The sequence below is a fragment of the Squalius cephalus genome (assembly GCF_949319135.1).
Source record: "Squalius cephalus genome assembly, chromosome: 20".
In the NCBI taxonomy this organism is placed as follows: domain Eukaryota; kingdom Metazoa; phylum Chordata; class Actinopteri; order Cypriniformes; family Leuciscidae; genus Squalius; species Squalius cephalus.
In genome coordinates, this window is record NC_137141.1 from 3,892,195 (window position 1) to 3,910,415 (window position 18,221).

Consider the following 18,221-nt stretch of genomic DNA (forward strand, 5'->3'; position numbering starts at 1 on the left):
TCGAAACTGTAAATAGACTGTAAATAGTTCATTTTAGTTAAGTGTTTAGTGTAATTTTGTTATTGTTATTCAGTGCATAGAATGTAAATAGAGATTAATTTGTTTTTGTTCAACTACTTTGTTCTAAATTCTTAAATGGATAGGTAACCCAAAAATGAAAATTGTCATAATTTAGACCCATCTTAATGAAGTTAAATGCTTTTGTCACCCCACAATCTCCAAACCAAGATGTGACAGCAGCAGTAGTGTGGTGAGTGACCTTATACACCTGTGCTGGAGAGGGGAGTGTGTGTGTGTGTGTGTGTGTGTGTGTGTGTGTGTGTGTGTGTGTGTGTGTGTGTGTGTGTGTGTGTGATGTTACAGCGGCAGTAGTGTGGTGAGTCTATGACCTTATACACCTGTGCTGGAGAGGGGAGTGTGTGTGAGAGAGAGAGATATATGGAGAGTGAGTGTGTGTGTGTGTGTGTGTGTGTGTGTGTGTGTGTGTGTGTGTGTGTGTGTGTGTGTGTGTGTGGTCTCCAAACCAAGATGTGTCAGTGGCAGTAGTGTGGTGAGTCTATGACCTTATACAACTGTGCTGGAGAGGGGACTGTGATTTCACCGGCCCGTATTTTAATGCTGTGAAAATCTTTTTAGCATTTTTTTTTTATTTAAAAAAAGGGCATCTGACCGCAAAGCAATTGCCTCAGCTATTTTAATTTTACATCCATAAGCTATGTAAGATGTAAAATTGAAAGAATGAATGAAACAAATAATGCTTTTTGGGGCCCTAATGTGCTGGAAAATAACTAATTAAAAAAAATGTCTAAGGTTTCTTTACATTCTTAGCTTTAAGTGTCAATTATCACTAATAATTTGTTTTTGTTTTTCTATTTTTAAGATGCAATTAAGCAAAAAAAAAAAAAAAAAAAAATACTTTTTTGACTTATATATATATATATATATATAGGCTACAATATGTATTTGATGAACTCTGTACCGTAATACTGCCTGATGAACGTTACTGTGGACTCGTTCATTCTGGGCTGCGTTCAGCCCCGACAAAACGTTGCACACCGTTTTGAACTTGAACGTGCCCCTGGTGTCTGTGAACTGCACGCTCTCTCAGTTTAACTTCGTTCAATAGGGTGCCAGATTTCTATAGAGCCTTCCAGGCGAAAACCCGCCTAAAACAAACCGTAAACAGGCGTTAATATGTAGCGGAAAAAAACACCCAATCTGGCAACACCAGCCAGTGTCTCACCGCCGTATGCGTCATCAAAACAAAAAGCCGCATGTGGGCGACAAAGCAGCGTTTATATACTGTCTATGCAAAGCTGCGTTTATATACTGTCTATGCAGCGAGGAGGCGTCGTATGATCATTTAAAAGAGTTTTATAAAGGTCGGTGAGAATTGGGAAAAATCTTACATTTCTGAGCAAACTTTGAAAGGAAAAGAAAATCCGCACTTGTTGAGCCTGCCTGGTATTTTCCAGGATTCCAGTATTCCTTTTTAGTATACTGAAATGGAAAATTATTAAAATTGAAAAACATTTGCACCTTAGGACTACTGAACTGTTTTTCTTTTGATAATTCCTAATTTAAAAAGACCATTCAAGCAGCACGTTTTTAATAATTGCTGTCTGTGGTTCTATGGGCAGTGGAAATATTTTGAGGGGAAAAATAGCTCGTAGCAACTTATGGAAAAAAGAACTATATGAACTAGTTCATTTTTGGAACTGTGAACTTAGTTCAAAATTTTGAAGTATGAACTATGAACTGAACTAGTTCATTTTAAAATTTGTGAACTGAACTTTGAAATAGTTCATGTAAGTGAACTTTCCCAACACTCACGTGACCGCGTGGCGGTGAGATTGCCTACACTTTTTCACTCCTCCTCTCAGTCTCACCGCAGCGCATACATTTCAGGCAAGGCGTAAACAAGCTTACTGTTTCCTGATCATCCGGGGCGGTACGTACCCATAGTGGTACCCATACGTGAAAAGTTAAATCCATCCATTTTATGAAAACATCAAAAATCATTTACATTTTCTTAATGGAACATCAATGTAATCAGCATGACCTGTCCACAGATACATTTCCACACAGGTGAGTCTTACAGATACAGTTTAAGTAATCGCTTACATTTTAATTTTGTGTTTTTCTACATGCCGATGTCTCACTTCCTGGGCCATTTTGCTTTTGTAATAACATGATTGTCCATTAATTTTTATGTAATTCAAAATACATTTTATGGTTTAATGAATTTGCGTTCAGATCGCCATTCGTGCTAGAACAGTAACGATGTTGAAAAAATCTTCCTTTTAAAAACAATTGTTTTTATATAGTATTGCATATTATATAGTATTTTATATTGTTTTTAATAGTTCAAATTTTGTATTCGAATATTTATCTTACATCATAAGCGGGAGTTTCAAAGAGTTGGTTTTCAAAGAGTTGGCACAAGTACAGGAATACTGACTGTAAATAATGTAGTGCAGTGCGATGATATTTGCTAGTTTAGGCCATTTTTTTGCCAGTTTGCTCTTACATTTATGCTCAAAACTTTGCCATGTAAAGATCTGGCAGGTAATAAAAGTATTGGGTTATTAACTATGTGGTTTTACTGAGACACATTGAAGCTGTGATACCACCACAACCTTACCTCATATCTAGGATTTGGTCTTTTAGGTTAAGAATTAAAAGTTGGTAAAATTAGATTTTCATGCACATGGGTCAATATCTTGATTTCCTGAAAATAATGTTAATTCATTTAGCATAAATATTCTAAATTCCATTCATGTTTTGTTTCAGTTAATTTAAGATGCAAAGATCACAGTCATCTGAAGCCAGCTCGTCAATGGATCCTCCACTTAACTTTAGTGGACACACTGATCCTGGGTTTAGGTAAACACTTCAAGCCATTTATCTTGTTACATCTGTTGAAACTAAGAAGATTTTTCATCATTAATGCTGTAAAAAGGGACTAAAGTGACTGCATTTAATGTATTTCAGACGTTATTAGTTAAAAAGTTTTAATTAACATCCCACATGTGAATGTGCACTTGCTGTAAAGTCTCCAACAGCAAAATACATATTAGTGGAATAATTCAGTCACCTGAATCAGTTCATTACAAAAGTAATGAATAAGAGTGTGTGAATTACATTCACATGTTGTGTTCATCTGAATGCACAGACCGGACCCTCCAGACCCCAGCTGTGTGTCCATGAAGAGTGACTGGTCAATGGATCCTATAGTTAATTTTAGTGGACACACTGATCCTGTGTTTAGGTAAACACTTCACTAAACATCTATTGATTCTTCATGAGGTCTGTGATGAAATTAAAAATTATTATTTTATTTTGGACGTTGTGAAATGCCAGGAAAATAAACCCGGTAGCAAATGCAATCATTGGGGTGAAGGGAATCATATATATACAGTACTTTATCATCCCTAATGCATTATGCATGTCTTCTTTGACTCCCAAACTAGTTTTGTGTTGAGCACAAAAAAAACTGTCATCTATAATAAGTCACACTGAGGTCCATCCCACATAGCAACACTAGGCTTGTTTGAGATGAGCAAAATCTGTGCAGAACCGATCACCAGTGATCACCGGTTAGAAATGTGTCCGAGTGTGGTCCGCAAGGTGGCCGTGTCGGGTTCTGCAGTTTCTCTCCACCGACTGCGCTGATAAAAGCACGAAACGACTTGCTGACGACACAGCTTAATGCTCATTGGTTTAAACAAGCGTGATGTATTGTTCTCTTTTAAAATGTTTGATTTTAAAACTGTGATATATATATATATATATATTTATATAAACATGTCTGTAATTAAAGTAAAAATGATTGATAAAAGATGTCTTTCGAATGGAAATAAATAACAGTACTTTGGGTGTCTCGTTCATTATATTTATTTTCATATAAAAGCACAGAACTTAAATTATATTCAGTTTATTAGCAACACCGTGCACAAGCGTGAATCCCGCGATATCCGCCTTTGATCTCACAGGTGTCAGATCCTCTGCGAGAAGAGAGAACTGTCCATCTTGCCTGCGCTTTTTTTTTTACTCCTCCCCTCAGTGCAAGGCCCCCTACATTTCAGGCGAGACAAGGCTCATCTCAAACAAGCCTATTGTGTAGGCTGAGATCTGGCCCACATCTGGCACATGTAAAATGATGATCTGGCCCATGCAGCGCGGAATGACGGCCCTTGGGGGCCCGCTCCTGTTTGTCAGATTTAGGCCACAACCAGGCCATAGCAATGCCAGATGTCACCCAACAGCAAAGAAATATAGGGGTTTAACTATTTTAGTTGTGCTCTTAACTCTTATTATATCTTTGTCTTTTTTGGCTGGTGTGACAGTGTGTTTGTCAAACACATTTGTAGCAGCAAAGAAAGCTAAAGTGAAATGAGATCAGATGATGATGGTTACCTGTTGATGATTTTATAATCATCATGATATAGTCTGATTCACTGACATCATTTGAATCTAACAACTTTGTTGTGCCATTAATACATCTACATTATAAACCCTATGTATGAAGGTAATATGATGTCATAAAGAATCGCATGCTCATGGTAAGATTTGTGAAAGTGTGCATAAGTTTGCAAGCATAAATTAAATTTGCATGCGCAAGAGAAGATTTGTAAAGGTGTAAAAAAGGTGCCTTTCAAGTGTAAGAAAAAACTATTTGCATCATTTTACTGTTATTTGTAAGTGTAATTCATGTATTGTGAAGCTGCAGCTTCATGCTGACGCAAAATAAATAGGATCTGTATTCCTCTGACTCTCGATTTACTCTTATCTGATTGGTTCAATAAACACGTCAGTCGCCAGAACACATCTTTATTTTCATTTAGCTCAGAAACGTTATTGTTGCCGAACTGGTACTTTTAATGCACACATACATGTTAAATAAATAAATGAATAAATCATGATTGGTTAATAAGGTGTGCACCATTAGGCTGCCTATATCGGTTCATACTGAATTTCAAGCTGGTGTGTAAAGAAAGAAAATGTCTGTGTATTCAGTGCATGTATCCTGCTCGTCATCATCATCCTCCTCATCAAGCCATATCAGTTTGTAATGTTGATGCTAGTATCTGCACTACTGCATGCATAATTTCACCTGGCAATTAATCATGGGTGGTTCCAGAAACATTATTTTACTAAAATGAGTTATAATACTATTTTTTCCCTTTAACATGTATTTTAAAGGGATAGTTCACCCAAAAATGAAAATTCTGTCATCATTTACTCACCCTCAAGTTGTTTCAAACCTGTATGAATTTCTTTTTTCTGCTGAACACAAAAGAAGATATTTTGAAAAATGTCTGTAACCAAACAGTTGATGGACTCCACTGACTTCCATAGTAGGAAAAAAAAAAACTATGGAAGTCAGTGGGGTCCATCAACTGTTTGGTTACAGACATTTTTCAAAATATCTTCTTTTGTGTTCAGCAGAAAAAAGAAATTCATACAGGTTTGAAACAACTTGAGGGTGAGTAAATGATGACAGCATTTTCATTTTTGGGTGAACTATCCCTTTAAGGGCATCTTTAAATTATGCACCATTTATCACCTGCAATGCCATCAAGTAATCACTAGATGGCTGTATAGCCCTATATATGACCATATCAAGATGCTGTGTATTGCCTGGTTGCTTGGTTTTTATTCAGACATAAATAGTTACTTTTTGTCAAAGTTGAATTTATGTTGATTTAGTATAAGTTTTTCATTACAGTCAAATTTGGACACAGAGAAAGCATTTTGTTATTCATACTAGCTACATTAAAATAGCTTGATCAGTCACACGAAAGCAATCAGAATCAATATTGACAGTGCGACCAAGACAATATTTCAAAATATAATTGAGTGTTAAATACCATAAATAGAGACATGAAGTGAAAAACACTGTATCAGAATGATATTATTACATAAAGAATGGGTATTAAATGTTTTGATTGTAAAGTCTAACATCAGCTCAGTGGTGTAACAGATTATATAATATCCAAAATTTAAATCCAATAACGTTAACACCAGCTCGAAATTCAGTATGAATGTCACTCTGCCTTAGTATGAGTGTCACACCATGACATGTAAACAGAAAAAACAAGCAATACATTGACACTAGAAACCTTTTATAATGTGTCATAGATTTTTTCCTAAACCTTTCTATCTGGGTTGTCTCCAATCGACATTCCCGTTCTATTCTATACGTCTATCTGGGTTGTCTCCAATCGACATTCCCAGGGTTGTCTCCAATCGAAATTCCCTAACGTAATCTACCTCTTTAATCTAACTCACCTGCTGCGCAGCAGAAATTGACAGACAGACTTCAGCAAATGTCCATGAGTTCTTTATTTACGGCCGGGAGAGTACTCGAGGAATTCTCAGAGAATCTCACCCAAGCAGAAGAATACATCAGGTTTTATAGGACAAAAACAGACACATCAAAATAAAAATCAGCGTGACTAACATGTCACTTTCTATCAATATGATTGGTTCAATTGGTAAAGCAAGCCCCTCCTTTCTTTACTCTCTGTTACTGGCATAAGCAAAATCATCAAAAAAAAACATTGTAAAGGGTTAACAGTCAGTTGATTACTCAATATATATCATGACATAATGCAGGCAAAAAACAGAACGTTTTGGTGACACTGTGTTTAACCTTTATCAAAAGGTTAGTAAGACCTGACCTAAAAGAAGAAGTAAAATTTAGTTTGTTATATTGTTAGACCTAGAAGAGGAAGTCAGGTAAAAGTTTGTCATAATGTTAGAAAAGTTTAACAGGTTGAATTCAAGTTAGAAGTTTAACTAATTAGTTTACTATCTTATTTATTAAAAATCCACCACAGATTCCCCTCTCTGGTCGTAATTTCCACGACCAATATCTGGATTGTTTAATGTGGAAGAATATTATGGTATTGGTTCTCTGATCGGCCGCTCGGCCACAACTGTATTTGGCTGATCGGGTGCACCAAGAATATTACGGTATTAGCTCTCTGATCGCTCGATCGGGCGCAACTGCATTCTGTAGGTCGAGGGCAACTGCAATCTGTCCGGGTGCAACCGCTCATAATGGGGTTCTTCTTCTTCCATAATATCTTCTCTCCCAATGCCTCCCCAGACAATGCTCCTGATAAATCTCCCCAGACAAGCTCGGATACATTTCATCAAACGTCCAATCATAATTACTGCAATGAGCAATGCAGCAATTACTGGTAACAAGAGCTTAAGTATGGGTCCGAAGATATTACCAAAAGCATTGCGGAAGGCATCAGCAATCCAATCTAATCCCCATTCCATTGCTCTATTCTTTGCCTGTTCATCCTGCCACAAATCATTCCGCACCTTTGTCATATCGTCTAGCACAGTGGTTCTCAAACTTTTTACACCAAGTACCACCTCAGAAAATATTTGGATTTCCAAGTACCACCATAATGACCAATATGAAAATACAGTAGCGTAGTAGGCCTAACTATTCAGCTACAGTTATGCACAGCTCAAAAATGAGGCAGCTTAATTTCTAATAAGAATATTTATTATTGTCAGCCACTTTAAACATTGTAAAAACACAGTTTGAACATTAACACTGCACTGTGCTGCTTACATACAGGTAAATTAAAAAACTTAAATAATGATTCAATTCACTGTATTGCACCTAAAAGTGAAATAAAAACTGTAGCCTACTGTACTTAAAATATTAAGTAAAAAAAAGTACTGTACTTAATTAAAAAAAAAAAAACCACAGGCTGTGTATTCATATTTAACCTTTTTAAACGTACATTTAAAATATTCTGGCTGACCCCTGTGAGTTTTTCAAGGCGATCATTATTTAGAACTGATCACTTTATTGTTTCCATGGTGACGCGTCATTGCTTGCGCCGCGCTGAATGACACCGCGCTGAATGACTAATGATCTGCTTTTATTTCTTTTTTTTTATTCAAAATATTCACAAATTTGTTAGCTATGGCATGAAATATTTGATATTCCGATTGTCAAATATATGCAAGTGGAAGTGTTAAATGTTGTTTAAACACCTTTATAACGATCGCGTTAGTTGAGCTATGCGTCATGTTAGTTTGTTCAGAGAATCCGATATGTTGGATTTACAGCACGTAAATTCATCCACTTCTCCCGAAATACATTTAAGTAAGGGGCCGGTGAACTGGGAGAAGAATAGAGTAAACTTTAAAGTTTCTTAAACAATGTGTACTTACACAATCTGATATAAAACGTGTCATCTAATTATAATGGAAATGATTATTATTTCCGCTTCCATAGACATCAGTGTGTATTTTACAAATTCTAAATGTATTGTTTTTGTAGTTCTTATGTGAATTTAAATGTCTGAAACCTAAAATAAACATTATGTGGTTAAAAACACTGAATAATTGTGATATTTGACAGCGCCTGAGTGGCGCGCGTCCGTCTATGGCTCAGCGCCAGCGAACTGCGAAAGCACATTTGATTTTGAATTTAGTTGATCACGTGATGCACTGGCCGTTCTACTCACACCGGTGTAATCGTATTGTACGCTCCAGGGACCAGCCAAGACTGATCACACAATAGACAATAAAAGATCACACCGGTTTGATCATACGTGCGAAATTCAGTGATTCCTCTGCGTACCACTAGACGGAGCCTGTACCACACTTTGAGAACCACTGGTCTAGCACCTTTGAGATGGTACCCCCATCCGCATCATAAGCTGGAAATGAAAGTACAACATTCTTTTCCAATTTTAACATAAACTCCCCCATCGTCCGCAAGAACTGTATCCAATACCATTCTGTTTTCCAGAGTCATTTGTCTGAGGGCCCCCACTTCATTTTTCAATAGTTCTAAAGCCAATTGGGTGTCGTTTGCAAATCGGTATAATTCATAATGGATTCTTTTAACCTGTTAAGCTGCAACGCCACTTTTGAAAAATCCCCAGAAATGACATACCCAAACTAAAACAGATACAGTTCATGAACCCTTTGTACTAAAAGCACAAGTATGATCTCGTTTGAAAGCTGACACCTGGCAGTTTATTGTAAATGTAGAATTAATTATTGTCGTAATGACAAAAATTGTTATAAATAGCTTCAAAGTTTTGTAAAGTTATTAGAAATTATTTTTTATGAAACATCCTCATGAAAATAAAATTGAAGTTGGCACTGGAGCAATCTAGAAATGCACTACAGCTAAAGCCACATGTCTAAACATTTTATGTTTAAAATCTGAAGATAATAAGCCCAAAACTCTGTATTTAGTTAAATGTTTTTCAAGACCATGTCATGTGACTAACAGTTAGGGCTAGCTAGCATGTTAGCTTAGCACACCATCAATACACGACAATATATGAGATTAAAACCATATTTATGCTCAAAACGTACTTTATAACTTAAGCCGAATGTTTTAAATAATCTTCTGTGATCTAATTTAGCTTCAGATAAAAAAATCAGACAGAAAATATATTATTTGATAGTATTATGCACAATGATGAAGTCTATATAGATTAGCATTACATTATAAATATAATCTATTATTATAAAAATACCTGGCATGGCTTGAAGAACACAGGCAAATCAGATATCATTGCAATCATGTTTATTGTCTTCAAAACATCTTTTATCTGCATGATTACAGCCGATCTCTGTTAGCTGTGTGTGTGTTCGAGGCTTCCTGGAATGTCACATGATCATGGCTCTTCTTCATGTGCCATATATGGACTATATTACTGTGCATATAGCGCCCTCAGGCTATTGGTATGAATTGAAAACACTGTGAATTAGAATACCAAACGCTCATAAAGATTACATTGACGCATTTGGGTATAAATTCAATAAATATTATTCCTGTCTATAGAAATATGATGTAAATCTAAAAGAATCTATCAATATTTCTCCAAGTTTGCACATTTTTGAGCTAAAGCCCTGAGGGACGTTGTTTTGTGTATCGCTGTCATGACGACAGCACGGGAGTTTTTTATGAATGAAAGCGGCTGACGCGCATAATTCATATTAAAGGTATCGACTCATTTTTTCATTTCATAACTCCTGACACAAATTAAGACATAACTGTCACTATGAGTTTCTCAGAATACAATAGTGGTCAAATACTGAAACTTGAGTCTTATATCTTTTTAATGATGTATAGTTTGTCAAGGTATAACATTAAATCTGATAGTAATTTTGAATTAAATAAATAAATAACGCTTCAGTGCGCCGACGCACTGGTGAAGCTTAACAGGTTAATCCAGTTCATTGAGTCAGTTACAGCATTATGGATCAGGAAAGCCTTCCAGAACTGAGATGTTCTGGCAATTACACGGCTTTCTTCAGGGATGTCAGAAATGTCATGTCTCCACCAAGTGTCATCATCCTTTTTCTTCAAGGCCCTTGTTCCTCTTTTTTTCGTTCCCACATAGCCAACTCTAATTCTTGCTCTGAGCTGAACTAAAGCACAGATACCATGCCATGAAACAGGCAGACTGGGATATGCAGTATGACCGCACAACCAGTAGTAGTCCAATAGGACATAAGCCCCCCCTGCAAGGTGGTCACTCTTACCTGTGGGATCATAACAGCTAACATTGTGGATTGTTTCACATCCCACAAGCATCCCCATAAATTTATTTCTCCTTCGTGACCTGTAACACTCTTTACATTTCTGCTCTGGCATATGCCAGACCTTCTTTTTCCCCTTGGTAGAGAGAGAGAGAATCGGTGGCGGGATAGTTACATTATCACATTCAGGGGGAAAACCCTTACGAAAAATGTTCTTTTCTTCCGTTTTCCCAGCAACGTGAGACAGAATACACTTCAATTGGTGACCCTCTACTGGCTCTGGCAACAGAGGATACGGATACGCGGCAGAAAAGGAGGCATGAGCACAAACATAACAATCTTTGTTATGTGCAAGTTTTTTAGCTGTGTAATTAGCATACTTCCAGAACAAATTTAACCCATAGTGATTTTTGTCGGTGTCAGATGAGTAGTCATGATGAACAGGCACTTTTCTTTTCTTTCTATCCTGAACACTTCCTGGAGGAAATTCAAACAGAAACAGCAACATGATTAAAAACAACACACTTATGAATACACCAACACATATTCTATACTTAAACATTCTGTCAGACCACATTCGCTCCCAGGTGCACTGGTCGTCCCGTTGGCCCCACAGATGTCTGAAACGTTCCATTTTCACCTTGATGACTCTTTGCGAGCCGTAGCAAGGTCTTTCCTTCGTAGGTAGAGGAGGTACGTCACTAGTACGCCCTTTTTCCCCTACTTTCCACTAGATGGGTGTTGGTGGGGCTTACAGTGTGATACGTGAACCCAGGTGTCACGCTCGGGCAACCTCGATTGCTGTATTTGTTGTTAGAATGATTTCATACAGACCCAGCCACCTCAGGTTGTTCCACGCCTTACGTCTGTGATCCTTGATCCAGACCCACTGTCCTGGCTTGTAAGAGTGCTGCTGCTCTGTTCCTGGAACCGGTAAGGCAGCTTTGACTTGTGAATTAATTGTTTTAATAGTTCTTGTTAGGGACAGTATATACTTTCTCATTTGTTCGTCTACCCCCGCCAAACCCTCCTGGGGAGGAGGTTCAATTCCTACTCTCATGGGCCGACCTGTAAGAATTTCATGTGGGCTGAGGGTTGTTCTTGCCCCTTTTCGGGCTCTCATGGCCATTAAAACTATGGGCAAGGCTTGAACCCACGTCATTCCAGTTTCGGTCATTACTTTACACAATTTGTTCTTTATCGTCTGGTTAGCTTTCTCTACAGTTCCGGCACATTGTGGTCTATAGGAGCAATGTCTTCTCAAATTTATTCGTAGTCCCCTTGACAATTCAGTTTATCTTTATTTACAAAATGAGTTTCATTGTCACTAGACAATTTCTCAGGTACTCCCCATCTGGGAATTACCTCTCTTACTAGAGCTTTTGCTACAGCCGCAGCATTAGCTTTTCTACTTGGGAAACAATCAACCCACTTTGAAAACATACGGTATCAACAATCACAAGACAATATTTATACCCTTGGCATGGTGTCAACTCAATGAGATCCATCTGTAGATGCTGGAAAGGAAGATCGGTGTGGGGTGGGCAGAGTAAATAGTTTTTTTACTCTGTCTTCCCACATTATTCGCAGCGCAAATATGGCAATTTCGGCGGAATCTTTCTGCCACTGATGTAAATCCTGGAGCCACCCAGGATGTACTCATCAGATCATTCATAGCCAATTTTGAGGCATGGTCTAGCCCGTGAGCCCAATTTGCACAATTAGGATACAGTTGTTTAGGTAGAAATGGTTTGTTTGTTTTGGTATCTTTCCAGACACCTTTGTCGTCTTTTACACCCCTCTCTAACCAGATTTTTAATTCCCGGTTAGTACCCAATCTCTGAATTTCGCTTAATGTTGGTGGTAATTGGGTGCTATTGGTAGAAAGGGATGCAAAACCTATAAAGTCAGTCAGTCTACATCCAGTCAGCGCTGTGTTTTTTGCTACAGATTCAGCAAAATTATTTCCTTCTGATACACCGGTTCTCATATGTGCTGTACATTTGTAAATAGCAATTTCTTTTGGCATTAACAAATTCTCAAGCAATTTATCAATCAATTTTGAATGTGCCACCGGTTTCCCGTTAGCAGTGAGGAAACCTCGATTTTTCCAAACTGCCCCATGGTCATGACATACACCGAATGCATAACGTGAGTCTGTATATATATTGACTGAGTGACCCCTGGCCAATTCACATGCGCGTGCGAGTGCTGCAAGTTCTGCTGCTTGAGCCGAATGATTCTGTGGCAAACATTCGGTCTCAACTATCTCAAATTTTGTGCAAATAGCATATGCAGTTGAAAGCAATCCTGTATGTGGATTTCTGAGACACAATTCGTCCACATAATAAACCAATTCAGGATTTGGTAATGGTGTGTCTAATAAATCAAGCCCTGGTTTTGTCATTATTTCTACTACCTGCGTGCAGTCATGGGGTTCCCCATCTTCCTCAGTTGGCAGCAGCGTAGACGGATTTAATATGGTGCACCTTTTCAATGTGACATTTGACATTGTGAGCAGGACATTTTGCCAATGCAGTGAACGTGCAGCAGTGAGGTGAGCTGTCCTTAACTGCATTAACAAAGCATGTACTGGCTGGGGAATATACACTGTTAACTGATGGAAAGCCACCAAATCTGAACATGCCAATACTGCTTCGACTGTGACATTCCCTGTGCAACAGTGTCTAATCTTTTCGAATAATATGCAACTGGACATCGACGGTCACCGTGAGGTTGTGTTAGGATGGCAGACATGAACCCTTTTTTCTCAGACACAAATAATTCAAACACTTTTGTATAATCAGCCAACCCTAGGCTAGGCACGGTGGTAAGTAATAACTTTAGTCTCTCAAATGCAACTTGACGTTCATCTGTCCAGGTAACTGGATCAGTAATTTTTTTAACCTAATGTGCTCCCATGAGGAGAGGGTTCGATATCTCAGCATAATCTTGGATCCATGGCCTACAGTATCCCGTTACCCCTAGGAATGACATCATTTGTGATTTTGTAATTGGTTTCAGAATTTTTCGGATCACCTCAATTCGATCTAGGCCTAAAGCTCAGCCATTTGCTGAGATAAGGTGGCCAAGATATCTCACTTCCTCTTTTACTAACTGCAACTTATTTTTAGACACTTTATGTCCATTTTGTGACAAGAAATTCAACAATGCATATGTGTCACATTCACAGGAGGCTTTGTCTGGAGAACAGATCAATAGATCATCAACATACTGAATTAATGTACTCCCCTTTGGTGGGACGAAACTTTCCAAATTTCTAGAAAGTTCTTCTGTGAATACAGTCGGAGACTCTGTGTAGCCCTGCGGCATCACAGTCCAGGTCCAGCGCTTATTTTTGAATGTGAATGCCAGCCAATATTGACTATCTGGATGTACTGGGATTGAAAAGAATGTGTCACCGGGTGACATAGAAGGAACTTTGGGAGTGGAACGAGTTGCCCTGGGGGGAGACATCCGGTGCGACACTAGGCCGGTTCCGGCGGCCTGTCATGGCCGACCGCGTTGACAAGCGGCAGCTGCAGCAGCTAATCAAGCAGCCATTGGAGCGCGTGTCTCCAATGGGGGTTTAAAAATGGTGGCTCGAAGATGCACGGGAGGCAGAGCGGTCGCGATCAAAGTGTGAGTCACGAGAGCAAGAGAGGCAAAACTGGTGGGGCAGCCACGGAAGCGGAGACGGGAAGGATAAAGTGCGGCTGAGGTGCGGGGCACGATTGAGATCGAGAACGGACAAGAGATTGGCCAGTAGGACTGGGAGAACGGAACGAGCACAAGCATTGTTGGATATACAGATCACGACGGTGGACTGGCCGGCCCTGACGAGAGGGAGTGAAGGTATACTTTTCACTGTGAAGTGGTGTGTCATTGCAGTGTCTGAAGATTGAAGTGAGCACGTGTGAGGATTTACAGTGATTTGATGCATGCATGAGTAAAGGAAATTAGATGTTATCAGCACTCTGAAATCTTTGTCGGGGATTGTTTAGCCTGGTGTGTCGTTGTGAAGATCTTCATTCTGCCATTTCTGTCCTGTGGTAAGAGAAGACTCAGTTATTAACTGTTGGATTCTGTACTCACCATTGCTGTTCTGTGAAGAGAGAGATCCTGTTATCTGCCGCTGCCCTGTGAAAGGAAGGTGACACTCAGTGATCGGATGCTGGCTTGTGAAAAGAGTCCACTGTCAGCCGCTATCTACCTGAAGTCCCTTGTGTCCTGCCCACCACCTACTGTTGTCTGTTGCGCCTTATCTGACGGTCATTGTGCTCTGCCCACCACATACTGTTGTCTGCTGCTCTTCATTGGAAGGTCCTGGTCCTCTGTCCAATCCCCCCCCCACTGTGGTCCTACAAGCGGAGATACCCAGTCCTCCGCTGCTATTTACCCGAAAGCTAACGTCCTTTGTCCCCCCCACACTGCTGTTCTGTAAAAGGAGAGGACTAACCGCCGGCTGGCCGGAGTCTTCCTCCATTGAAGACTCCTTTGACCTGTTTCAACGAGCGGCCCCTACGAGGAGTCCTGTGTCAGTGACATTTTCTTAAAGTTTTTTTGTATTCAATAAAAAGAATCAAGCTTTTATATCACGTCGTTGTCTGGCCTCGTTGGTGTACTTTGGTGTAGCTCCTCCGGAGTGGTGGTTGTGCTCGGCCCTAGTGGTGACAAATGCGTTTGCCAAATCGATCACAGTAAAATGGGTAGCATTGTTTGGTATTTCAGATAAAATTGTTGATGGATTTGGTACGATTGGGGAACGCGGTTGAACAGCCGCATTCACCAATCGCAAATCCTGCACAAACTATTTTTACAAACAATTGTATCAGGAATAAATTTTCTCTCCTCACTGCACAATCTGTGAACTGTCACTGTCTGCATTGTGGGATACGCTCTTACCTCGGCATTATTTTGATAATACCCATCATCTTGCCAAGTCCAGCCCCCTTTCTCCACTTGCTCTGTGAGCCACACTCCTACTTCCGCCCAAGAGCTTCCTCCCTCCTTTCCTACTGAGACATGAGGCTGGACTTGCAACTGTTGAAAGAAAGCAGATTGAGAGTGCGTTAGCTTTATAGTAAATGCAGAGAAATGCTGTGATATTAGCAGATATTCAAGAGTTATTTCTCACCCAGCTGCTCATTAAACCATTTCTCCTCATTCTCACTATTTCTCTCGGGGCCCACAAACCACGAGGTACAGTGGAAATGAGATGGCTTTTCATGGTCTGCTGGTAAAACCTCATACTCTGAATATGGGTCAAATGAAGGAGTTATAGCCCAGTTATAATACCAATTTTGTGACATTTGAGCAAAATTTCCATTCTTTGGTGTCACCGTTATCTCTTCCAATGAGTAGTTGTCATTCCTAATTTAGACATTAAATCTCTACCTAATAAATTTAAAGGGCATGTTTCAAAAATCAAAAATGGGTGTGTACATGTTTTATTCCCATCTATCACTGTTAATGGCACTGACAATTTATCAATTTGTGCTAAACCTGATATACCGTACGTTGTACGAGTCTGATCAGAAAGTGGCAATTTGTTAAACTTGGATGCGGTCTTGATCGTGAGAGTTGAAAAAATGGCCCTGGTATCTATTAAAAATGAAACTGAAAGTCCTTGTACAGATATTGTCATCATTGGGTTTGAATTCGGGTCTTTAGTCAGTTGTATCAGTTGAGTTGCTGTTTGAGTGTCTCTCCCCTTATCCTATGCAGTCCTGTATGGCGCTGGTGGGGGCGGGTGGAATGAGGAAGCACTTTGCTCTCTGTAGTTCTGCTTTCTTGGCGGATAGCTCTGTTGTTACTGTTGCTGTGGGTAGTAACTTGAGTACTGTTGTTGTGGGTGACGTTGTTGTTGGGGAAAGTTGTTTGGACATTCTTTAGTCCAATGACCTCTTTGGCCACAGTTTCTGCACATGTCCGCAGACCTTGTCTTACCTCGGCCACGCCCTTTCTCTTGCCATTGATTCCACCTTCCATTTCCTGGCAGTTGATTGTTGTTTCTTGGCATTTCGTAGTTTGACTGAGTTTGGTAAAACATATACTGGGCAGTCTGCAATTTTTTTTCCTTTTCTGTGTTCTTCTTTTCATCATTCTGTTCGGCATGCTTCGCATGTTGCATCACCACTTCTAGATCCTGCGCTTCCCACGCAATGCAGGTCAGTCGCACAGCTCCCTGGATGTTTGGAAGGAGGCCATGGATAAATCTCTTCAACTTAATAATAATCCAGAAAGAGGAGATTGATTTTGGGAAACATATTTAATTTCTGGATTATTATTAAGTTGAAGAGCTTTATAGTATAACCAAATTTCCAACTTATTACTAAAGATTTTAATGTTTAACATTATATTACATCATATCATATTTCATGCAGCAATCAGTTAGAAGAATTTAAGAAACATGAGCACTAAAAGTTAATCTACGCTCACACACAAAGATATCAACAATCAGCACATGAATCTCAACAATGGTGACAATCAACAAAATATTCAGATAATTAGATCAAATCTGAACATCACAAAGAAGCTATTAATTGTCAACAAAAACAACAGCAAAAAATAAAAGCAAATATTTAGAATTAAACAAAACAATTGGTAAATTCAGCTGCATAATTTATCCATGCTGCAATGCATGCTGGGAGTTTTGTACTATGTATGCTGGTAGCCAGCACGCATTGCAGCAAGGTACTTTTGATTGTCACCAATGTAGAGATTCATACGCTGATTGTTGATATATTTGTGTCTGCATGTCATTGTTGGTAATTTTTTTGCGCTCATGTTTGTTAAAATCTTCTAACTGATTATAATACTGCTGGATATCATGCTGTAGTAACACAGAATGTAAATATATTAATTGACACAACAAAACTGTTACTTCATGATGATTATAAAACTGTCAACAGGTAACAATCATCACCTGATGTCATTTTGTTTTAGCTTCTTTTGATACTGTAAATGTGTTTAACAAACACACTGTCACAGCAGACAATATATAATAATAAGAGTTAAGAGTTCAACTAATATTTTAATCCTCCTCTGCTGAGATCTTCAGAGATTTCATCTAAGGCTGTGTCTGAAGTCAATTGTAGTTCTTGTGTTTCTACTCATCTCTTTTTCTGTTCTCTTCTTTCCTTCAGTGATTCTGCTTGTTAACAGGCTTGTAAAGGCTGAGATGACTCCATATTTAATATACACAGATTTTGTGGCTCAGATAAGGTCCAGTTCTGGTTTATTTCTTTACTCTTGGCTGACGTGTGGCCAGAGGTGTAAAGTCCAGGTTCAGAAAGTAAAAGTCCTCCTCAGTATTTTGCTCCAATCACCTGGATTTGCGAATTCAGACAGGAGATATAACTAATTAGTGAAATCAACTGGCTGAGTTCATTGGTGGAATAAACATAAGGCAGGACTTTTACTTTCTGACCCCTGGACTTTACACCGCTGATGCTTGATTATTACATACTTCACTTATTACTAACCACTTAAGAATTATTAAAGGGGTCATATAATGCCATTTTTGTACAAGCTAATATGATTCTTTAGGGTCTAAATTAAATGTTTGTAATATACTTTAATTAAAAATTCTCATTAGTATTGTAAGAAAACACTCATTTTACCTGGTCAAAAACAGCTCTGTTTTCAGCACGCCGTTTGAGTGCATGTGTCTT

The 18,221-nt window shown here is 38.8% G+C and overlaps 1 protein-coding gene across 2 annotated transcripts in view; it reads left to right on the top strand.

The window, feature by feature from the left end:
• The first annotated feature begins 1,937 nt into the window (after positions 1 to 1,937).
• Positions 1,938 to 18,221, top strand: part of LOC307148642 (NACHT, LRR and PYD domains-containing protein 3-like) — a 34,881-nt gene continuing 18,597 nt past the window's right edge. The window contains exons 1-3 of one of the 2 annotated variants that reach the window (XM_079854313.1): positions 1,938 to 2,088; positions 2,794 to 2,886; positions 3,176 to 3,271. In XM_079854313.1, coding sequence (XP_079710439.1) covers positions 2,804 to 2,886; positions 3,176 to 3,271 — 179 coding nt within the window. In that variant the 5' untranslated portion in view covers positions 1,938 to 2,088; positions 2,794 to 2,803. The remainder of the gene's footprint in view (positions 2,089 to 2,793; positions 2,887 to 3,175; positions 3,272 to 18,221) is intronic. The other variant, XM_079854314.1, reaches the window with a different exon arrangement.